This window comes from Microcebus murinus, chromosome 10, assembly GCF_040939455.1.
Source record: "Microcebus murinus isolate Inina chromosome 10, M.murinus_Inina_mat1.0, whole genome shotgun sequence".
Classification (NCBI taxonomy): Eukaryota; Metazoa; Chordata; class Mammalia; order Primates; family Cheirogaleidae; genus Microcebus; species Microcebus murinus.
In genome coordinates this window covers 55,554,024-55,578,472 of record NC_134113.1, presented here as the reverse complement: position 1 = coordinate 55,578,472, position 24,449 = coordinate 55,554,024, and the positions used below count along the sequence as shown (strand labels likewise).

Sequence of the window (24,449 nt, the reverse complement as noted above, 5' to 3'; positions counted from 1 at the left end):
ACACCTATAGTCCCAGCTACTTGCATGGGAGGATCGCTTAAGGTCAGGAGTTTTCCCCATCTTCAAAACAAAAAATATTAATTGGCCTCTGGAAACATAAAGAAGAGCTCTCCAGGTATCATCAGGAACATTCTGGATAAAATGAATCAACATATATGTATTATAAAGTATATTTTAATGAAATCATAATGGCATATAAAACAATTGGCCAGGAATGACAAAAATACATTTATGCATAACTCCTCTTCCATTTTCAATATAAAGTCAGAGTAATTTATATTTTCTAGTGTAAGGATCAAAGTTTCCATTAAGGCATAGGTAGGGAAATTAGGATTCTCAGTCTTGTTCTTGTACTATTGCTGGCAGGTCATTTTGTATGGATTTTTTTGTTTGGGTCTCATTTCTAATAATCTGGTGTCTATTAAAACTAGATAACAAAAGAAGAAGGCTACAAGTTAATTATTAAAATTTTAGAAGGTTCTAAAGAGCAGAAGGAGGCTTGTACAAGGATGAAGAATCGTATCTTGTAGTATGTGTTACTTGTCTACATATTATCTTTCTTTGGTTTGAAAAAAGAAACTAAGGAAAATATGTACTTAAAGTGAATCTATACTTGGGAGCCAATATCTGTCATTAGAATAAATGGGTTGCATATAATCTAATGATAATCATTCTTCCTGTTACCAAAAAAGCTGCTTTTTTGTTTTGTTTTGTTTTTGAGACAGAATGCCTCTCTTTTGCCATATGTAATATGAAGTATATTTTAATGAAATCAGAATGGAATATAAAACAATTGGCCAGGTATGACAAAAATATATTTATTGTGTAACTCCCTTTTCATTTTCAATTTAAGGTCAGTAATTTATATTTTCTAGTGTAAGGACCAAAGTTTCCAGTAAAGACATAGGCAGGGAAATTAGGGTTCTCAGTCTTGTTTTCATACTATTGTTGGCAGGTCATTTTGTATGTGTTTTTTGTTTATTTGGGTCTCATCTCTAATAATCTGGTGTCTGTTAAAACTAGGTAACAAAAGGAAAAGGCTACAAATTAATTCAGATTTTAACAGGTTCCAAAGAGCAGAAGGAGGCTTTTACAAGGGTGGAGCATCTTATAGTATGTATTATCCGTCTATGTATAATCTTTCTTTGCTTTAAGAAAAGAAACTGAGGAAAATATGTACTTAAAGTTACTCTACATGTGGGGGCCAGTGTCATTAGAAAAAATGAGTTGAATATAATTGAATGATAATCGTGCTTCATATTTGCTAGAGGAAAGCTTTTTATTAAGCAAGTATGAGGGCAAAACATATTTTCTGAGGCCAGAAGTACGTATAGACTGGATTATTGGTGATTTTCTTTTTTCTTTCTTTTTTTTGAGACAGGATCATGCTCTGTTTCCTAGGCTGGAATGCAGTGGCTTCATTATAGCTCAAGGTATCCTTGAAAGTGATCTTCCTGCCTCAGGTTCCGAAGGAGCTGGGAATACAGGTGCATACCACCATGCCCAGCCACTTTTTCTATTTTTTGTAGAGATAGGGTCTTGCTCTTGCTTAAGCCTGAAGGGATTTTCTCATTCCAGTAGAGAGTGGTCTTTGAAATTGTTGACAGTTTCGGATTGTGTTCCAGGGTAGCAGTGTCAGGACAAGAAACCAGATTGGACCCCCACAGGGAAATGCACTGCTGTAAACTTCTGGTTAGGAGGAATTTCAGTGGAAGCTCACTCCGTGAGAGCTGGACGGTACAAAGACCCAAGCTATAGTCGCTGGAAGGAAGATGTTAGTGACCCTAACATATGAGTAGTCAGGAAGGTTTGAAAACTGATAAAGCCTCAAGAACCCTGAGCAGACAAAGTTGAGAGTTGTATTTAGTGGATACCAGATGCTTCTAATTCAGAAGTCTATGGTTGATGAATGATATTTTTGTTTAAAAGATCAGTGCTTTTTTACAGCCCTGGTCACATTTCTCCCAACTGTTATCATTTTTGACACCCAGGCAGCTGGTTTCATTATCAGCTGTAAGCTGTACTCTTCCTCAGGACAGTTCTCTCCTCTTCTTGCTTCTTAACAGTTTTTCTTTTTCTTCTTTGCTTATCTTTAGATGATCTCAATGCTAAGTTTTTCTTTCAACTAGAAAACAGACTCAAAAGTCCAACTCAGGTGAAAACAGCAAATTTGGTATTGAGTTGAAATTGTGGTTCTCTGGTAGGGTAAGTAGGATGTATCTAATTTTGAGATTATTACTGTGGGTTGCAAAGTTGGTAAAACAAAGAACAGGCTAAACTAGTATGGTTCCCCTTGGTATCTGTGGGGGTTTGGTTTCAGGACCTTCCCCCCTCTCCATACCAAAATCCTGGGATGCTCAAGTCTCTCATATAAAATGGCATAGTATCAGTATATAACCTATGCACATCCTCCTGTATACTTCAAATCATCTCTAGATTATTTACAATACTTAATATAATGTAAATGCTATGTAAATGATTATTGTTCTGTATTGTTTAGGGAATAACAGGAAAAAAGGATCTGTGCGTGTTCAGTACAGACACAACCATCTATTTTCTTCCCAAGTATTTTCAGTCCGTGGTTGTTTGAATCCACAGATGCAGAACCCACAGATGTGGAGGGCTGACTGTATGTCAGTGGTCATTGTGCTTGGGTTGGGGGGGTCAGGGGGGTAAAAGGGGATGGATGGGAGGTGGGTGAAGGGGTGTGGGGGACTCCTCTGATTCATGTTAAGCCCATTATATAGTAGCAGCACTGTTTATACTTTGTGAACTGGGAGTGTTTGTTTGGGTTTCGGTTGAAGACGTTCTAATATTACCCACTTAGGTAGAGAAGATTAGAGTTTCGAGGCCTTTTTCGTAAACTGACACTTAACATAGGCACTTTCATTTTGTTTTTTCTATCATGAAGAAAGATAATCAGAGTCTTCAACCTGATTTTTTCCTATTTATTTTATATCAAATTCATTTTAAGAAGAGAAAAATAGGATAAACTTATCCTAATTTAAAAAATAACTTCAAAATTCACATCCTGAAGAATAACTTGGAAATTCATATGGCTTTTCTAAGCTGTTTCTTTCATCTCCCCGCCAATGGGAGCAGATTGAGTTTTGGGACTAATTGGATGGATATCCTTGATAGAAAGACTTGAAAAATGATGGTTCTTCCTGATCTAAAATGGAAACACAGAGGAAATAATAATCTCTGATTAAAAAAAAAGTGGTAACTTTCTTTATTAAAATACATAGGGTTCAGAAAATAATTCGCTGTATATGAACCACTTGAGTATTTCAGAAAGTTTTCTTGACTCCTGGTCATCAAAATGACAGCAGCTCACCTTCATGAAGAAGATCTGGTACAACACAAGTGTTAGATTAATAGGACAGTAATGGTTTGGTAGGACTATCAAGTACTTTAGCCTTGAAGTAGACCTTTAGGGAAAAGAGAATTTTAGAAGGATCTGGAAATCTTTACATTTTTTTCAGGACAAATGGAATAATAAAAGAATGGAATTTAAAAGAAAATTCACATTTCCTTGTTATTCTGTAATAAACACTTGGGTATCACTTTTTAAAGCCTTGATCTGTGTACTTGGCAGTTCCTACTTTGCCACCAGTTTGTCTCTGGCACTGAATAATGTCTGAGGAAAGCATCAAGAGAAAGAGGTATCTTTGCCATTTAACTTTAACCATTCCTGCTGATATTTATTTAATCTGTTACTTCCATGCAAACACTTTTCCAGTTGCCTCTATGGACGTTCTATTCCTATTTAATGCTGTCATTGATTTTATCAAGATAGCGCAGGTGAGGAACAAAATGGGGAGAGGACTGTTCAAAAACATTTCTTTCTAGAGCTTACAATTAGTTTTAGGGAAAGCTTTTTATCTGTAAAACCAATGAAATGATTTTTACCTTTGCTCTCTATAGGGGAATTTTATAAGGAAACAGATTATTTCAAACTCAAACTTTTTCTTTAACCATAGGGAGAAAAAATTTAAAGTTGTATATGTTTTAATGTCCAGTATTTCAAACTTTCTTTGGGGCAGTTTTTAAAATAGCTTTGGATTATCTAAATTGTCCTACCAGAGTTCTTGTAAAGGCTAAGAGGACAGAATTATTGTTAATTAGATGTTAGAATTTTTTTTTTTTTTTTTTTTTAACATACCAAGCATCTGTTTCAATTGTTAGAATTTTTGTTTTTGTTTTTTTGAGACAGTCTCACTCTGTTGCCCGGGCTAGAGTGCCGTGGCATCAGCCTAGCTTACAGTAACCTCAGACTCCGGGCTCAAGCCATCCTCCTGCCTCAGCCTCCCAAGTGGCTGGGACTACAGGCATGTGTCACCATGCCCGGCTAATTTTTTATATGTATATTTTTAGTTGTCTGGCTAATTTCTTTCTATTTTTTTAGTAGAGATGGGGTCTCACTCTTGCTCCGGTGGGTTTCAAACTCCTGAGCTCAAAGGATCCACCTGCTTCAGCCTCCCAGAGTGCTAGGATTAAAGGCGTGAGCCACCACGCCTGGCCTTACATGTTAGAATTTATTATAGCTACTATATATTTTGGGGGTAATTTAATTACCATGTAATTTCAAACTTGCAGAAAAGTTGCAAGAATAGTACAAGGGAATAGATGATTTCAAGACACTGTGGTAAGAGTAATGACAGTAGTAAGCAGTGGGTGCCTTAGGGGAACATGGAAACATGGAGGAGGGCCACTTAACCCAAAATATGGAGTCAGGAAATGCTCCGCTGAGAGGGGGGTTTCTAATTCTTTGCTTTCAGGTGAAATTGCCAAATCATAATTTTAGAGCATATGGCTATTTGGGCACTAAGATAAACTAATAGTAAGTTAAGCTTAAGGCAATAAATGCCTACCAACTAGACAGCTGCAGATCTCTGATTATCCATTGCAGAAGCATTATCAGAAGTCAGCTGACCACCCCTAAAGTGTTCCTGGAGAAGCTGAGTGAATCCATGTGACCTTTCAATTTTTTAAAAAACAATACTTGTACATGGTAAAACATTTATAAGTGCAAAAGGGATATAGTGTATATTCAGTGAGAGGTTTTCCTTTCACATAATCTTGTTTGTGCTCCCCCACTCCTTCCTTTTCTTAGGGACAGCTGTTATTACCCGTTTTTGGTGTGTCCTTTGGAGATAGTCTGTATATGTCTATGTTCAATCTCTCTCTCTGGAAGAGTTTCTTGTCAGTACATATAGATCTGCATGGCTCCATGGTGTTCTGTCCAATGAACGTGTACAGTTTATTCAACCAGTCCGCTACTAGTGGTTATTTCTAGTCTTTTGATACTACAAACAATGCTGTGGGACATATCCTTGTACACATTTTCTTGTGTGAGAGTTTGTTTTTTTTTAAAGAATATATTCTTAGTAGAATTGCTGCATCAAAGGATATATAGACTTTTCAAATTTTAGACAGAAAATAACATTAGCATTTTTATCTTGTAAAACAGTCTTAGAGCTTTTGATACGGAATGGGATAAAATAGTGATATTACATTTAACCATGAATGCCGTTTTTGTTGTTGTTGATTACTGTTTGATAGGAGGAAACTTATTGGGTTTAAGAGAAGGTGACACTTTATGGTTGGGGGTGAGCTAGAATATCAAAGCAGTATCATAATTATCAAAGTATTTCTGGGTTGTTTCTGGTTGCTTGTGTCCTAACTCTGTTTTGTTTGCTTACTATAATTTTTTTTTTTTTTTTTTTTTTTTTTGAGACAGAGTCTCACTTTGTTGCCCAGGCTAGAGTGAGTGCCGTGGCGTCAGCCTAGCTCACAGCAACCTCAAACTCCTGGGCTCGAGTGATCCTTCTGCCTCAGCCTCCCGGGTAGCTGGGACTACAGGCATGCGCCACCATGCCCGGCTAATTTTTTATATATATATCAGTTGGCCAATTAATTTCTTTGTATTTATAGTAGAGACGGGGTCTCACTCTTGCTCAGGCTGGTTTTGAACTCCTGACCTTGAGCAATCCACCCGCCTCGGCCTCCCAAGAGCTAGGATTACAGGCGTGAGCCACAGCGCCCGGCCTGCTTACTATAATTAAATGACTGAAACAACGTGGTGGTACAGTCCTACAGAGCAAAACTGTCTTCATATTAACTTACTGCTTCCATATGGGTCATAAATTTTAATGAAAACTTAAATACTGTGCACCATATCAAGCATAACTGATTCTTTCTATTCCCTGCCCTACTTACATTCTGTAGACACTACAAACAATGGAGTTTATAGTTTGTTGATAAAAAACTTTGATGAGAAGGTTGGAATCTGGAATTCACTTTCTTAGAATAATTCGTTCTTGAGATTTCAGAGATAAGACCAAAGTTTACATTGTATTTGATTGGCTCTGTGTGTACTTTGTATAGGAATGATCACTTAGGATACCACAAATATTTAAAATTTTATCATGCAACAGTTTTGTCTAAAATGATTTGCAGCCTACAGTCTTGGGGAAAAACACATTACTATCTTAATTGTTAGCTTTTAAAATATAACTTCAAAAAAGCCTATTTTGGACAGAAATCTTCCTCAAATGTGTTACACATTTTTGTGACTTCTTAAACAGGATATCAACCATCATTACCAAAGCAATCCAATTCAAGTAGTTCATGGTGATCAGGGCCACAAATGAGAACTTGAGTTATTGTAGTAATAATGTTCTCAGAACTGATTGAAGTATAAGGAAGGGCTCTTTGCCTCATACCAAATAGCCCAAGACTAATTAATTAGCTTCTTGAGTTCTTCTGATTCCTCAGTGTGCCAAGTTTCTCTTCCTGTAAGAGCCACAGTACCATCAGCGTAAAATAATCAAAGGGACAGAATGTAGTTACAGTATATTCAAGTGCAAAGTTTGAGGATGGGCTGTCCTGGAAGCACAGATTCCAAAGAATGGATATCAGTGTTCCGAAGTATAGAATTTTGGGATCACTTATATAGACAAAGATAGAGAAGTTTAACAGAATTTAAGCATTTTAATGTGAGATTGTTTGGTTTTTTTTTTTTTTTTTTTTTTTTTTTTAGACAGAGTCTCGCTTTGTTGCCCAGGCTAGAGTGAGTGCCGTGGCGTCAGCCTAGCTCACAGCAACCTCAAACTCCTGGGCTCAAGTGATCCTCCTGCCTCAGCCTCCCAAGTAGCTGGGACTACAGGCATGCACCACCATGCCCGGCTAATTTTTTGTATATATATTAGTTGGCCAATTAATTTCTTTCTATTTATAGTAGAGACGGGGTCTCGCTCTTGCTCAGGCTAGTTTCAAACTCCTGACCTCGAGCAATCCGCCCGCCTCGGCCTCCCAGAGAGCTAGGATTACAGGCGTGAGCCACCGCGCCCGGCCGGTTTTTTGGTTTTTTTTGTGTGACTGAGTCTTGCTCTGTCACGTGTGCTAGAGTGCCCTGGTGTCAGTCTAGCTCAGAGTAACCTCAAACTCTTTGGGCTCCACTGATTCTTCTGCCTCAGCCTCCTGAGTAGCTGGGATTACAGGCACATCCCACCATGCCCAGCTAACTTTTTCTATTTTTAGTAGAGACAGGGTCTGACTTGCTCAGGCTGGTCTCTAACTCCTGACCTCAAACGATCTTCTTGACTTGGCCTCTCAGAGTGCTAGGATTACAGGAATGAGCCACGGTGCCTGGCCTTAGTTTAAGGCTTAATGCATAGTTTAAATGATCTGAGTAGTTGAGGTGATCTTATTCTGTGGAGAAATGTATATTTAACATTCCACACTGAAATGTAAATATGGGGTCTTGGGCACCATCACTTTTGAGTTAGGTACAGGACAATAAAGGAGGCAGTTAATCTCTAGTGAAGATAAGTGATTAGGAGGTGGGAAGGTCTGGTCTCTGGTCTCTCCTAGTCATTTACAGAAGAAGAACAATGCGGAAGAGAGTTAAAGTATAAACAGAGTTACAAACATGCTACGTGACTTGGTTTCCCAGGCTTAACTTACCCCTTTGCATAATAAATTTAGAGGGTCCTGAAATATTATTTTCTCTAAGGTCCCAGAGCTGATTTGTGGTTTCTAATTTATTGTAGGTTAAAATAACTTGATAACCTGGCATATTAGAATTATATGTGAAACAAAAGTAAGAAGGCCCTGGGGGATGCAAAGGGGCTGTGCTATGATTGCAATTCATGGAGTGCTGGTACTCTGAGTGGTCAGACATATACATCCCATTGAGTGAGGTGCTTTTGTAAATGGCTCAAGAAGGGTTGGGTTTAGCTTGTGTTATTGGAGTCTGGTGTTTAGCCATCTGGTGGCTTAAAATGTGACTTGGCTAGTTGTCCATTGTAATATGATACTTGCCATTAGTGACTCTAGAGAGAAAAGATTGTGTTTTCCAAATTAGGAGGTGGTAGTATATTTTATATGTCACAAGACAGGTATAAACCTAAAAACTTCTTTCAGATCTGAATTCTGTAATTCTGTAAGATAGGTATAGAATATGTTGTTAGAAAGAGAGATTTACCTAAAAAAGAAAGTAGGGGTTGATCAGATAGGAGCAACATAAGGGACAAGTGTGGAAAAAAGACTAGATTTAAGCAGGAAAAGGTGGTTAAAAGAGGCATCATCACTTTTTCAGTAGGGTAGTTATTGGGATTTAATGGGTGGGAGGACATCAATAAACACTACCTTCTCCTTCCTCTTGTAAATTTGGAATAAACTGATAAGTAGATTCTATAATAAGTACTTACAAATGTTAAAAATCAGCCTTATTGGTGAGGCTGACTGGAGAATATGCCATAAATCTGTGGCTAAATGGGCTTGCTAATAACTCTCCCTCCCCTCAATTAAACTTAGCAGACGCTGGACATCTGAAAACCCCACCGCCCCCATCCCCATCCCCACCCACCTGCAAGTTACTTGTTCTAGGACCTAGAGAAGTACTGGCATCCCACAAGCGTAATCATGCTGGTGCTTTGGCTCCCCTTGGGATCCCAGGAGAGGCTGGGCCATGGGTGATTAGTTTCTTTTCCTGCTTGTCAGAGGGTTGGAGAATGAGGCCTGGAACATTGTAGATGATGAGTCTTTCCTTAGGAAAATTTGAGGCTGCGAAATAGTGGTCCTCCACTACTATTATGCTGGTATGGTGTTTTCCCCCACTCATTCCAGGAGGTTGATCCACAGGCTTAAGTTGCTATAGCAAAGACAGTTATAGATCTCTGTCCTTAAAAACTGGTAAAATTGGGGGAAGACAGTCTTATTTCAGACAGTTGGGGTAATCTGGAGGCAAAGGCAGAGATGGGTAATTGCCTAGCAGCCTCTGTGTGGACGCTTATTAAAAAGTATTTGCCTGTCCCACTACAATACTTTTGCTTCAATTTGGATTTGAAATCTTGGCAGCAAAAATGTGACTAAGACTTTTCTGTTTTTGTTAAATATCTCTGTAATCATATTCTGAAAACTATAAATATTTTCAAGGTTATCAATTCAGTAGAAAAATTATTCTTTTCACATAGTAAAAATTATTCTTTTCACATACTCAGTCATACAGAGTAACAAAATGCTGGTTCTGAACTTGTTAGTATGTTCTTGCTAATTCTCCCTCCCTTTTCTCCTTTCCAGAATCCTATTCGAAAAACTCGGGCACTCAGGTATCCACCATGGTGTTGGGTCCTGAACAGAAGATGTCAGATGGTAATTTACAGCTTTGTGTTGTCTAATTTTTATTTGGAATTAGACTTATGTCAGAATCAGAAATGTACCGTATTTTCCCTCTCATCATCTTTTCCAATAACTCCATTCAGCACTCATTGTCTGGTGATTTAGATTGTAAATGAGAATGGATTTGTAACCACAAGACCTGCCTTCATCCTTTATTTCCAATTCTGAGTTCAGCTAAGATTAGCTACAAGGTTGGCTTCTATAGAAGTAATCTTGCAAAGGCAGTAGTCTTCCCAGACCTGGCGTGATAACCTCTGGAGTGCTTTGGCTGCTGGTGGCACTTTCTGATGTTTCAGGTGTGTATGGAACAGTAAAATACCGAGCAAGTGCGTTACACCTGCCTTTGACAGGAGCTTCTTGAGGGTTTTGACTATTTCTTCCTAAATCTGAGCTTCCCCTTAGGAATTTCTATTCCTTTTCTGTAACTTTCCTCATCAATTCAGGGCCACTTAATGACGGTGATGTGGGTCTGTTCCCTATAGAAAGAAAGCCCTTGCTTTTCTAATCGGAGGTTATAAGGATTTAGTAGAAATACAGAGATTAGAACATTGTGATTCAAAATAGCCATTTGATGGCTGCAGCAAACTGAGCTTTATATATTTCTGGTGGATTGTCCCTCTTCTCCCAGACCTTCCCCTTCCCTGCATTTAAGTTTAGCTGCAAATGCAGAACTTGGGGCAACACCCAGATGAGCCTCGGTATCACAAGGGTACTGGCACCCCATGACCCAAACTGGGCTTTATATATTTCTGGTGGATTATCCCTCTTCTCCGAGACCTTCCCCCTCCCTGCATTTAAGATTAGCAGCAAATGTAGAACTTGGGGAAACAATGATGTCAGTCTGAGATGAGCCCCGGTATCACAAGGGTGCTGGCACCCCGTGACTAGCAGCACTTCATTGCAAGCCTTAGTCAGGGTGCAAGGAGTTCCTGCTGGGTGGTTTCCCTGCAGCTTCAGATTTTAGCCTGAACTGTGGCAGGGTTTTGCAACTTCCACATTGTTTGAGAAATCTGACAGAGGTATAATGTCTCGGGATGATTCTCTGAGTAAGTTCTACTAAATAATGGGGGTGGAGCATGCATTGCTCTGCATGGACATAGTTCTTTTAAAAGTTAGGATTTTAGGTTATCAGTGGGGCTGGCCTGGAAATGTTATATTTTGAGCTCTAGGTATCAGTATTTTTAGAGGAAAATGAAATGGTTCTACAAATTACCAAGTTAGAATACAAGTGAGGAAGTAGGAAAACCAATGTGAAATTAGTGTTAAAACTGATGTAGAGCTGAGTGACTAGAGGAGAGGGGTGAGAGGGAACTTTTTTAATGTAGGCTTTTTTGTAATTTTTGACATATGAATATATTACCTATTCAAAAATATATTTAAACATATAGATAAGGCTGGGTACAGTGGATAATGCCTGTATTCCTAGCACTTTGGTAGGCCAAGGTGGGAGGATCGCTTGAGGCCAGGAGTTTGCGACCAACCTTAGGAACATAACAAGACCCTTTCTCTACAGAAACAATTTATTTTAAATTAGCTGGGCATGGTGGCGCATGCCTGTAGTCCCAGCTACTTGGGAGGCTGAGGCAGGAAGATTACTTGAACCTAGGAGTTTGAGGTTGCAGTGAGCTATGATGATGCCATTACACTCTATCTTGGGAGACAAAGTGAGATCCTGTCTCAAAACAGAAAATCAAAACAATAAGAGATGGAGTTAGGGTCACATTGGTCTCTTATGCATTTAGGTATTAAAATATTTAATTTCAGTATATTAAAGATGAGTTGCTAGTATATTTTGTTCATTCTTATCAATTTGTTCTCAAATATTTTATTTAGAGAATGCTTCTGGAGATCATGGGGACACTGCCAGTCTTGGTGCCTTGAACCCTGCCTACAGTAACTCCTCTCTTCCACAGTCCACTGAACACTCAGAGGAGCCCTTTGCCACCTACTTTAATGAGAAGATCACCATTCCTGAGGAGGAGGTTAGTAAACGGTCCTTAGTGGGGAACGCTATTATTTGGGAAAGCCTATGAGTGAAAGATCTGCTGGATGATTGAAACTTCATAGCCTCATGTCCAATTTTGGCAGACATTCTCTTGTAATTAAAATAGAAACTGTTAAGGAAATTGAAGGCCTTGAAAATAGTTGCTAGGTGGCACTAGTGAGCATTTTTTGATCAGGAAAATATGAATTTTGTGTTTCTTTTTTATTATGATCTTCTTTGGGAAGTGGTTGGGCACAGAGCTACTGATATTGTTACTGTGGTTTTAGAATGAGAGGCTGATGGAAAGAGCAGGTAAGGGACTGGCTCTGACTTGGACAGAGAAGTGGCCAGCTTATCAATAAAAAGTACATAAGATGGAAGTGAAACGTGGGCACACACAACATCCAATATGCTAAATCTTTTGATCTTGTAAAGCTGATGTTGTTGCTTCATATGTGATAACAGGTAAATCAGATCATCAGTTTGGAAATGATATTTAGTTTCATCTCTTTTCCTTTTTCATTTAGTACTCTTGTTTTAGCTTTCGTAAACTCTGGGCTTTCACGGGACCAGGCTTTCTTATGAGCATTGCTTACTTGGATCCAGGAAACATTGAATCTGATTTGCAGTCTGGAGCAGTGGCTGGATTTAAGGTGAACATCTAGTCCTACCCCCGTCCTTATAAACACACAATGTACTCGTACATCCATGTTGGATAGTCACCTCAGGGGCTACATGTAGACACTTCATTGGCTGTGATATTTATGTGTAAAGTACTTTCCATCTGGTCTTTTACCCACATAGTTTCCTTGAACAAAAGAAAAACTGCAAATGGGAGAAACCGAAGCTCAGAACGTACACGGTGACCTAGGAGGTCATGTGCAAAACCTGATATAGAACTCAGGCCATTTGATTCCTGACTTGGGCTTTTCCCTCAATATAATGTTTCCCATTCATGTGGCCAAATAAACAAACAAACAAAAAAACCTAGGTGTCTAATAGAGTGTAATGGGGTGATTTTGTTCTTCTTAGTTGCTCTGGGTACTGCTGTTGGCCACCATCGTGGGGCTGCTGCTCCAGCGGCTCGCAGCTAGACTGGGAGTGGTCACTGGGCTGCATCTTGCTGAAGTGTGTCACCGTCAGTATCCCAAGGTGAGCAATGTACTGTCCTGTCTGTCTCTCACCCATATCATAGGGATGTATGTGTCTGGCACATGTGCTGGCCCCACTATATACTGAGACAGTAGAGGACTGGGGGCCAGTGGCCTTGAAGAATGGGAGAACCAAGGGAAATTCTATAATCCCTCTTGCTGCCAAGCTATGCTTTTTCCCTTCTTGAAAATCAAACTTGAGATTCACTTTTTCCCCAGAATGTTTCCTTAGAAAAATTCTGTTTGAGTAAATATTTACCATTGCTTCTACCTCCTGGCATCTAGCAGTGCCCAGCCCATGGGGGAAGGGGGTACTCTTTCTAAGAACTTTTATTCATACCTCTATGTTGCTTCATCAGTTTACATTATATATGTGTCTTTTCTTTTTTGTTGGCTTTGCCATCACTTTAAAAAAGGTAAATTTTTTCCCTTTTCTTACAAAGTGTATGTGGCAGGATCTTTAGATTTGCTAATAATTAGTTTTTAATTTATCCTCACCCTGGGGGTTTCACTATCCTCTACAGCTTCGTTCTGGACATTATGGGCCTTTCTTACTGTCACGTAAGTAAGGTGAACCCTACATCTGGACGACATTTTTAACCGAGATTCCTCTTTATATAAGATACTGGTTTGCCTCTTGTTTGTCCTCAATATTTAATCTCCTTTCCTTTCTGTGAGCGGAAGGTATCTCTATCTGCTTTTCAAAAAAACCTTAGTGATTTATAATTTCCTTTAGCTTCTCTTTCTTCATGTATGTTAAAGTTGCTTTGTTGTGACAAGATATTTTTTGGACAGTAGGTATCTGGGGGTGGTTTTTTTTTTTTTTTTTTGGCTTCAGTGAGCCAGCATAACTAAATTTGTCTTTCAGGTAGATGGTTTGGCCTGATTAGTTTCCTACTTTGTTATATGCCACCCATTTCCAACCATTTCACCCTGAGTTCTTTTGCATATCTGTTCTTTCTCACTTGCTTGTGTACTATTATTACGTTAAAAATCAGCTCCTCTTTTTCATGTTTGATTTGTCTCCTCAGCTATGGTCAGCATAGATGTTTTCTTCTGCAGTCAGTTACTAGTCTGTCTTGATCTCTATTTTAGCATCCTTATTCTCCCCCAAAACTTTGAGTATTGTTTTTAGGTAGGACACTAAGTAGAAGTTAATGAATGGAAGTCCCATTCATTTCTTGAGTGGAAACGAAAGAGAAAAAGGTAAGATCAACTGGCACCCTGACCTTGGTTCATAGACTCTGCCATGTGGAAGCCACTTTCTTTCTCTACCTGGGAGCCAAAGTGTAGTGATGGGCTGAATAGAGTCAAGTTCTGCTATTTCATCTCTAGTCTGAAGACTTATAAAGGACTATTTATGGGTCAGTGCTAAAATATGAATTCCAAAATACAGGGAAGATTCCTAGAAATGATTAATCAGAGCTATGTCTTGCCAGGCTCAGTGACCCACACCTGAAGTGCCAGTGCTATGGAGGCTGGGGCCAGGTGAGGGAGAATGCTTGAGGCCAGGAGTTTGTGACCAGCTTGGGCAACATAGCAAGACCCTGTCTCTACAAAAAAAATTTTAAATTAGAAGGTTGTGGTGCTTGCCTGTAGTGTTAGCTATAGCTATTTGGTAGGCTGAGGTAGTAGGATGGCTTGAGCCCAGTGTTTGTGGATGCAGTGAGCTATAATTATGCCCCTGTACTCTAGGCTGGGCAACAGACTGATACAGACTGAGACCAGTGTCTAAAAAAGAAAAGAACCATGTCTTTCTACTGTTTGATATTTAGGTCCCACGAATCATCCTGTGGCTGATGGTGGAGTTGGCTATTATTGGCTCAGATATGCAAGAAGTCATTGGCTCAGCCATTGCCATCAATCTTCTGTCTTTAGGAAGGTAAGGGGATTTCCCTCTAGAAAGTAATCAGTGTTTTGGTGGGTTTCAAAGCAAAGGTGAAAACAAAAACCCAATTCCTTTTTAATTTTCAAGATTCAACTCAATTCTTATTTCTTCTGTGGAACCTTTTTGAAGCTCCCTTCCTCTCCCTCAAAAGATGTAGGCTCTAAGTCTTTCATTCCCATGGTGCGTTATACATACCTCTCTTATACAGTGTGTGGTATTTTGTATTGTCATTGTTTATTTGTTTGTTAGTGTATCCCACTAGATAGTGAGCTCCTTGAGGGTGACACCCATACTTTTCAGGTTTATAACCTGACATTAGTAGACTCTTAATCAAAGTTTGAATGAATGTAATCAAGTTGGTGCTAAACTTATCCTAAACTACCCAAGGTCTGGCTTCCTGCTATTGTCACTCCTCCCCAAAGTCCTGGCTTTTGCAAGTGTTTTGTGTCTAGAGAGCTGGTGGGAAGAAAGTGTTTTTTAATGTTTCCTTTCTTTTCACTGCTGTCCATTTTTTATCTCTGACCTAGGGTTCCTCTGTGGGGTGGAGTCCTCATCACCATTGCAGATACCTTTGTGTTTCTCTTTTTGGACAAATATGGTAAGGAGAGTGGGAATGGAGGAGTCAAAGGAACCACTTTCACTCGTGTGGCTAGTGGGGAAATTTGCCTGCTGTGCACTCATTGCTTCATTTTCTCCTTTAGGCTTGCGGAAGCTAGAAGCATTTTTTGGCTTTCTCATCACCGTTATGGCCCTCACATTTGGATATGAGGCAAGTGTTACAGGCTATATTCGTTAGCTTTATAAGATGTGGTAGGTTTTTTTTTTTTTTTTTTCCTTAGCCTTTCATTATAAAAGACAGTAATTATGCCAGGATGGTTTAATAATTTTATCACATGTATCAACCAAAAGCCGATTCATCCTGGCCAATTTTGTAGAGATGATTTTTAGCCAAGATCAGTGTGCAAAAAGGCCTGTAGAGATTACTAAGTTAAAAATGATTAGACTTCCTAGGGCTTTCCAGATTAGACTCCCTAGTTCCACATTGGCCATCCTGACAATAGAATAATTTGCAGAGGGTTAGGGAGGGAATTGCAGGGTTCTTCTTTGCTGTCAGGTAGGGTTCTGTTTTTGCTCATTCTGGTTTATATTAATTGCAGCTTGAACTTTCCCTGTGTTAAAAGAGTCGATGAACTATAGGGGATATAGTTGATATTTTGTGGTTTGTACCCCAACCCAGGAACCCCTAAGAACCAGTACCATTATTTGCAGTATTACCACCATCCTATGTCCATGTGTTATAACTGATTTCTGCTTATTGGTCTGGATGAACTTTAAAAAAACCTAATGTGTCAGTAGATTATGCATCTTGGCCAAAGGCTTCCTAGAGAAATGCTGAGCCAGAGAAAAGTATGTATGAGAAGTATTTATCAATGAGACTCACTACACACTAGTGGAAGCATCAAGTGATTTTAAATGAACACAGGTGAACAGAAGCAGGATAAGTAGAGATAAGTGAAAACTGATTCTGTGTCTTGGGTCTGTCTCACAGGAATTACTGTGAAGCTAATAAAAGTAAGATCCTTAGCCATTTCATTTCTTTTGAATATCAATTACATTCTATACACATCTGTTTTGTGTATCTAAAATATGATGTAAAATATCCCAATATTCCAGTTCTGAATTCTTTGACCCCGATAGGAAGTCCCTTATGTTGTTTGGTTCTTTGATGATTCTGTATTACTTATTATCATAGGTAGTTGCAGAAAGAAGAGGAGGTAAGGCATAAAGATACTGAGTGTTCCCTAGTAGTATGTTACTCCCCCAGTCTCATGTTCTAAGAAAGGCTAATGGTTATTCTGTTGGTACGTAGTATGTTACAGTGAAACCCAGCCAGAGCCAGGTACTCAAGGGCATGTTCGTGCCATCCTGTTCAGGCTGTCGCACACCACAGATCGAGCAGGCTGTGGGCATCGTGGGAGCTGTCATCATGCCACACAACATGTACCTGCATTCTGCCTTAGTCAAGGTGAGCAAGGCCCTTTTCTCATTGTCCCCTATATAGTTAATGGGATATTTTCCTTTAAGTTCAAGGGCAACAACATTAGTTTATAACTATTAGAGCTCTAAGAAGCAAGTTATTTTCCAAGCCTTGACATTTATAACCTCTACATGCTTGGACTTGGACTCTTGTTTTATGACCAAACTGACCAGAGATTACTAGCCCCACAGAGAAGGTGGGACTAAAGTTCTTCATAAAAGGTCTTAAAGTGTACCAAGCCTCTTGTGTTTAAATTTCAAAAGCTCGAGTGGCCTTGTGGAGGTCAGAAGTACAGGAGTCCAACTAGGATTTTACTAGTCAGTCTTACACAATAATTTGCTGCGAGATTTCAGAAACCTTTATAATTAGGATTATACACCCCATAGGACTGAAATCAGGTTTTTGTAGGTCAGTGGTCCTTCCAGCCACAATAACTGAGAGCTCCATAGTTACTTAGTCACCGTTCCTTATTTGAGGGTGTGCAATGCCATCAAAGAGCATGCAGTTCTTATTCAGTGGACTAGGATGTAGGTGAGTGTTGGATCTTTCACATTTCATCTGCTCAATTATTTGCCCTCTGAATCTCTCAGCTGACTGCAGACTACTGAAATGCTACAGGAGAATTTGCTCCAACATGTCAAAAAATAACTACTGGTGTTATCTCTCTAGTCTAGACAGGTAAACCGGAATAATAAACAAGAAGTTCGAGAAGCCAATAAGTACTTTTTCATTGAATCCTGCATTGCTCTCTTTGTTTCCTTCGTCATCAACGTCTTTGTTGTCTCAGTCTTTGCTGAAGCATTTTTTGAGAAAACCAATGAGCAGGTGGTGAGTAACCAGGCCCATGGGTGGTAGTGAATGTGAGGGCAAAGTGGAAACTGGAAGGGGGTAGGAAAATACAATGACTTGGAACCCAGGGGAACTAGATCTCTAGCCTCACTGCTGTCCTCTAAAGTCACTGTGTACCAGTCAGACTCTATAGTCCTGGGGCTGGCCAAGTCTAGACCCATTTTTTTCTCTCTCATCAGGAGGACTCAACAAAGAGAAAACAGAAACCGTGACTCAGACAGAATTTGTTTTGTTTTGTTTTTTATAGAGACAAAGTCTTGCTCTGTCATCCAGGAATGGAGTGCAGTGGCATCATCATAGCTCACTGTAACCTCAAACTGCTAGGCTTAGGTGATCCTCCTGCCTCAGCCTCCCAAGTAGCTGGGACCATTGACATGTGCCACCCATACCAACCTAATTTTTTTAAGTTACTTTTTGTAGAGAAGGGGTCTTGCTCTGTTGCCCAGACTGGTCTCAAACTCCTGGCCTCAAGCAGTGCTCATGCCTTACCCTCTGAAAGTGCTGGGATTATAGGCATGAGCCATCACACCTGGGTTGTTTTGTCATTTTGATTTCTGTATCCTCTGTTTTGTTTTATTTTGTTTTTGTTAAGAGGGGGGAAGTGAGGTTCAATTTCCTTTTTTTTTTTTAATTGAGATACAAACTTCTTCTGTCATCCTGGATAGAGTGCAGTGGTATCATCTTAACTCACAGCAACCTCCAACTCCTGGGCTCAAGCAATCCTTCTGCCTCAGCCTCCTGATTAGCTGGGACTACAGGCATGTGCCACCATGCCCAGCTAATTTTTTTTCCTATATATTTTTAGTTGTCCAGCTAATTTCTTTCTGTTTTTTTAGTAGAGATGGGGTCTCGCTCTTGCTGAGGCTGATCTCCAAGTCCTGAGCTCAAATTATCTGCCTGCCTCAGCTTTTGAGAGTGCTAGGATTACAGGTGTCAGCCACGGTGCCTGGCCTGAAGCCTTCTCAAGAGCCTTTCTTCTTGTCCTTGTTTATAATGCCCCAGCATTTATGTTTACCATGCACACACTTAGTAAAGATTTTTGATGACCTAGGGATCTATAAAGATTATGGAGGAATACTCCAAGTTATATTGCTGCCAGTCTCTACCCACAGTACAACCTGTATCCAGTGTTTTCCCTCCAGCCTACCTTTCCTAGGTGCCTGGGTAGGATCTGTAGGAGAGCTCTTATTTGGTCCTTGCTTCTAAAACTAAAGTTGCCCTTGAACTGCTTTGGGTTCTAGGTTGAAGTCTGTCAAAATAGCAGCAGTCCCCATGCTGGCCTCTTTCCTAACGACAATTCAACACTGGCTGTGGACATCTACAAAGGGGTAAGCACGTTCAGATTTGTGATCTTTGCTTCTGAATTAATATTCTTCTAAAATTATCTGGTCTTTTCTGTGAGTTCCTTTCATATTTGAGCATATCTTCCCTGGGATGTCATTCATTTCAGAAGTCAAGATGCCAGACAAGCATTTTTGATTACATGGGAGGGAATAGAGGATCAATTGAAAAGATGAATGGTACACCAGCATTCCTCAAATTCATGTTGATAGCATAGTGTTCCACAGAATGTTAATTGGGGTGAATATAGAAGTGTTCTTAGTAAAGTGTTCGCTCCTGGGCTCCCTCAATCCCTCCATGCTACTTATATTGTGATCTTCCAAGAGTAGAGTATATAGTATGCAGCATTTCCCAGATTTCTTTGAACTTTCCCTGCCCTCCTATTACCATTTTCCAGCATAATGTGTTAAGGAATATAATTTGGGAAATGTAATGTGGTGTAAACCAATTTTTTTAAATGCTTAAAACAGAGGAAATGAAGCTTGGAAGCTTGGAAAAGAGAAAGGGACCAGGCTGAGGAGTAAAGAGCATCTAGTAAAGTTTAGATTAAAAGCCTTTAGAATGAGATCAGGACTTGAGCCGAGTTTCTGGGACAGGGTCAGGACTTGAGCCGAGTTTCTGGTACAGGGCCAGGCACAGCACTTGGTGTAGGTGGGGCATAGCAACGAAGAGGGAGAAATGCCACAGAGAAATGCTGTTTTAAGACTTGTCTAAACAAATTATTGACATAAATGTATCTTTATTCCTGTCTCTCTCAGGGTATTGTTCTGGGATGTTACTTTGGGCCTGCTGCTCTCTACATCTGGGCAGTGGGGATCCTGGCTGCAGGACAGAGCTCCACCATGACAGGAACCTATTCTGGCCAGTTTGTCATGGAGGTATGTGTGGTATGGAATAGAGGGAGATGACAAAGACCTTTGTCACTTCTTAAACCCACGCTTCTGAGGTCTATCCTGAACCTCCCTGAACCTTTCTCTGTTCTTTTTTCCAGATGTTAATCCTGCTCTGTATTTCTTCCAGGGATTCCTGAACCTGAAATGGTCACGCTTTGCCCGAGTGATTCTGACCCGCTCTATTGCTATCATTCCCACTCTGCTTGTTGCTGTCTTCCAAGATGTGGAGCATCTAACAGGGATGAATGATTTCCTGAATGTTCTGCAGAGCTTACAGGTGAGGAGGGAACTAGGGCAACTTATATCCCATTTAGTCAGGCAGCATTATGTACTGCCCGTGGGTACTAAACCTAGTGCTGTGTGCTGGGGGGAAATTGAGAGGAAGAAAGAGGCACAGTCTGCAGTAAACAAATATGAAATTCCTGGCATCCGAAAGGCTTTTAGAAATGGATTGGTTTTTTAAGCCTATTGAATGGGAATTATGAGCTTTACTGATATGTAGAACACAAAATTACAGTTCATTAATCTAAGCCACAATTAAATGAACATACAGAGCACTGTGCTAGGTTCTATAGAGGTTAAGAAGACAAGTCACATACAAATATTTGTAAAGACACTTGGGATCTTAACTGATGCTAGGTTTCTCACAGCTGTACAGATTCAATGAAATGCTTGAGCATGTCAGAATGATAATCATTTCTCATGGAGAAGATGAGTCAGGGTTCATGTTTTACTTTCACTAGCCATGCAGTTCTTTTTTCTTTTTTCTTTTTTTTTTTCTTTTTTTGAGACAGAATCTCACTTTGTTGCCCAGGCTAGAGTGAGTGCCGTGGCATCAAGCTAGCTCACAGCAACCTCAAACTCCTGGGCTCAAGCAATCCTCCTGCCTCAGCCTCCCGAGTAGCTAGGACTACAGGCATGCGCCACCATGCCCAGCTAATTTTTTCTATATATATTAGTTGGCCAATTAATTTCTTTCTATTTATAGTAGAGACGGGGTCTTGCTCTGGCTCAGGGTAGTTTCGAACTCTTGACCTTGAGCAATCCGCCCACATCGTCCTCCCAGAGTGCTAGGATTACAGGCGTGAGCCACTGCGCTTGGCCAGCCATGCAGTTCTCTAGGGTGATGTGAAGACCCCTAGTAGCCCCATCTGATATTACTTCTTTCTTTTCCAGCTTCCATTTGCTCTTATACCCATCCTCACCTTTACAAGCTTACGGCCAGTAATGAGTGACTTTGCCAATGGAATGTGAGTATTTTCCTCTTAGTTCCCCAAACGGGACAGTGATATGTGGGAAAAGATGTGTTAATCCAAGAAGCTAGTGAGAAATGATTCATACAGGGGAGATATATGCTTTGAGAGACGATTACTAGGTGCTTACTCTTTGGGTTAAAAACAGAGACTGTGACTGGAGCAAAGGAGAAAGTACATTTTTCATCTTGGGGGATGAACGCTTTCAGTTTTCAGGGCTTGAACTCTTCAGCTGCAGCCACTGAAGTTTGAAGTACCTTAATTCTTTGTTAAATCTTTTTAATGAAGGCCGGGCGCGGTGGCTCACGCCTGTAATCCTAGCTCTCTGGGAGGCCGAGGCGGGTGGATTGCTCAAGGTCAGGAGTTCAAAACCAGCCTGAGCAAGAGCGAGACCCCGTCTCTACTATAAATAGAAAGAAACTAATTGGCCAACTGATATATATATAAAAAAAATTAGCCGGGCATGGTGGCGCATGCCTGTAGTCCCAGCTACTCGGGAGGCTGAGACAGAAGGATCGCTCGAGCCCAGGAGTTTGAGGTTGCTGTGAGCTAGGCTGACGCCACGGCACTCACACTAGCCTGGGCAACAAAGCGAGACTCTGTCTCAAAAAAAAAAAAAAAAAAATCTTTTTAATGAGAAAGGCATAAGTTAGTATCTTTTATATATATATATTCCTTTTGAAGGATATATGGGCATTGTTGCATTTCTAGGGATGTAAATATTAGGGATTACTTGAAGATATTTTTTTCCCCTCTTTCTCCCTGTCATGGTCTATCTTTGTCCCGTTTGACCTAATCTGGAGCAGAATAAGAACCAGTTTTCACTTCATTTTGAAATGCCTCTACCGCCTTTCCTGTTTACCCCACAAGATGCAGTTTCCTTTTCTGTTTTTGACTAGGTTGGCCTAATCCATCAGTGACTGTGCTCATTCCTTTACAGAGGCTGGAGGATTGCAGGTGGGATCGTGGTCCTTATCGTCTGTTCCATCAACATGTACTTTGTAGTGATCTATGTCCAGGAACTAGGGCATGTGGCATTATACGTGGTGGCTGCTGTGATCAGTGTGGCTTATCTGAGCTTTGTGTTCTACTTGGTAAGTCCAGGCTGGAGGTGGTAGGGGCACAGTTATCAGGGATGGTAGAAGTGAGACTGACTGACATTTAGAAGTAAACAGATCCTAGAGAGCACACAGCAATCTACCTGCAGTTGCTGAGACAATTTATGTGGAATTGTCAAATGAGCTATTTATAAAACAATATTTCAAACTGTAAAATTTACTTTGGTTCCTAAGATCTGTCATTTTTTGATTTCTGTTACTTCTATATGGTTTCCATTTTCAATTCCTAATAAGTAAGTGCAGTATGTTTGAGGAAGTACAAGGAGGGTAGCAGTACAGAGAGTGGAGAGAGGTACAAGATGGAGTTGGAGAATGGGCTGTGCAGTGTGATTTAGATCTTTGGGTGGGACACATGCGGGTGCACACCCCAGCTCTACTCTACCACTTACTAGCTGGCCAAGGAAATAAGGAGAGATATTCTCTCACTGGATTATTCTAGAGTCATTTTCAAAAATTTTGGGGGAGAGTATTTAAGGCAGGCCCTTGAGTAGATTAGCTACTTCTCCCCATGTAGCCAAGTCCTTAAGATAGGGGTCGCCACAGAGGATAAGGAAATTGATAGGCAATGGAGAGAAATAAAAGAATACAGAGACTAAGGTATAGTTTATAGTTATATATATATATATATATATATAAAAAGATCAGATATAACACAATGGGGTTACTTAGAAGACTGGCGTATCTCCATAAATGCCAGCAATATGGTTAGATTCATACAGGTGTTTATGATCATAGACATCAATTGCCAGTTGTCAGGGTTACATATTTGCATATCAGGGAATGCAGTTGCTAGGGGATGCAGGTAATGGGTTAGGGCCAAAAGTCCTCTCAAGGGGCTTCTAATCTATCTTGGTGAACAGGTACAAAGTCTTTCCGGGGCTAACTTCTATGTTGCAAAAGGTAGTTGTCAATTAATAAAGGTATAACAAAAGAGGTATAGTGACTCTATATTTCTTTGATTAGTTATGGTGGACTTAAAGATAGACAGGAGAGAGCAGGAAACCCATCTCTAATAAATAGGTTGTCTATAACCATCGGGGTGCATCTCTGGACAAAGTGCACTCGTTGTTTCCAGCTCCCATCCTGTGGGCCATATTTGTCTTGTCTTGTCTTTCAAGACACAGGGAAGCTCACAGATTTTGAGATACCGGGAAGCCTTCCTGGAAAATATCCCTACCGGAGATTTGAGAGCTCTCCCATGATAGCAGCCTCTAATAAGTGAACCATTGAGTCCACACATTCCTTCAGGCAAAACCCTGCAAACTCCTGTTTCTGTATTTAACATAGTAATATAGGGCAATACAATAAAATAATGATCTTATGAGCCACATCTCATTAATTCCTCAATCATATTTCTGAACAAAAAATCATGGTTATAGAACCACAGCTACGTGGAAAAGGTATGTAAAATTTATATAGAGATCATAAAGAGATCAAAAAAATTTTAAATTAGATTATGTCAAAATAGTAAAAGTAATTGTCTTAGGAAAGTGAGAGTATGGATATATTCTTCTGTTTTTGAAATCTTTACCTTTGCTTACTTTAACAAAAAACAGCCAAAGCAACAATAACAGCGAGTCCTCCTCTCAGTTCTATACAGGTTTCTGTGAAAAATAGGAGGTTTAGGGATAAGGAACAGCAAAATTTATGCCATTTCTACTACAGAGAATGGCTAAAGATAGAGATTGGAAACCTGCTGTTGATATGTAGAAGGCTTACCTGGTCCCCATGCCAATATGCTGCATGCTAGGTATTCGATTGAGAAAAATCACTTGAGTAAATATGGAGAAATATCTTGGATTGATATATGCCTTCTTTCTCTTCCCCGAAAATCTTGCACACACAAAGATTGTACTGACTCTATGATCTAGGGACTGACTTCAAAGAAAAGTAATAAACTGATTGTGTCCTTAACAGGAATTGTTTTCTAAAATTCACTCCCCTAGAAGTTTGGGAAATGTTTTCATAATGCCGATTAGTTATGAAAGTGCCAAGTTTTCCTCAGTCAGCCTGAGACTAGTGAGATTGTCAAAGACGAAATTTTAGAGGTGAGGGCTGATTCTAGAGCAGGTTGCTGCTGTTGAGCTCCAAAACAGGAACTTCACAGAGCAGCTCAGGAGACTGAGCCAGTTGTATTAATCTGTGATTCATTCTCCCCATTATGAGGAATGGGGAGGACTGGAGAAAAGTGGTCTTCAGGGAACTCCCAGTTGAATAAAAGAAACCACAAGCACAAAGCAGTAGGAC

General features: G+C 40.0%; 1 protein-coding gene across 4 annotated transcripts in view; it reads left to right on the top strand.

Moving 5' to 3' along the window:
* LOC105870047 (natural resistance-associated macrophage protein 2) overlaps positions 1-24,449 on the top strand; it is a 59,635-nt gene that overhangs the window by 2,885 nt on the left and 32,301 nt on the right. For all 4 annotated transcript variants that reach the window (XR_012921440.1, XM_020287452.2, XM_012762348.3 and 1 more), the window contains exons 2-15: positions 9,589-9,660; positions 11,521-11,669; positions 12,199-12,324; positions 12,704-12,823; positions 14,598-14,704; positions 15,238-15,308; positions 15,412-15,479; positions 16,581-16,736; positions 17,418-17,576; positions 18,839-18,925; positions 19,697-19,816; positions 19,959-20,108; positions 21,008-21,081; positions 22,025-22,178. Coding sequence is in view for 3 of the 4 variants with exons in the window: in XM_012762348.3 (XP_012617802.3) it covers positions 9,589-9,660; positions 11,521-11,669; positions 12,199-12,324; positions 12,704-12,823; positions 14,598-14,704; positions 15,238-15,308; positions 15,412-15,479; positions 16,581-16,736; positions 17,418-17,576; positions 18,839-18,925; positions 19,697-19,816; positions 19,959-20,108; positions 21,008-21,081; positions 22,025-22,178 (1,613 nt within the window). In the remaining variant the exon portion in view is untranslated. The remainder of the gene's footprint in view (positions 1-9,588; positions 9,661-11,520; positions 11,670-12,198; positions 12,325-12,703; positions 12,824-14,597; positions 14,705-15,237; positions 15,309-15,411; positions 15,480-16,580; positions 16,737-17,417; positions 17,577-18,838; positions 18,926-19,696; positions 19,817-19,958; positions 20,109-21,007; positions 21,082-22,024; positions 22,179-24,449) is intronic.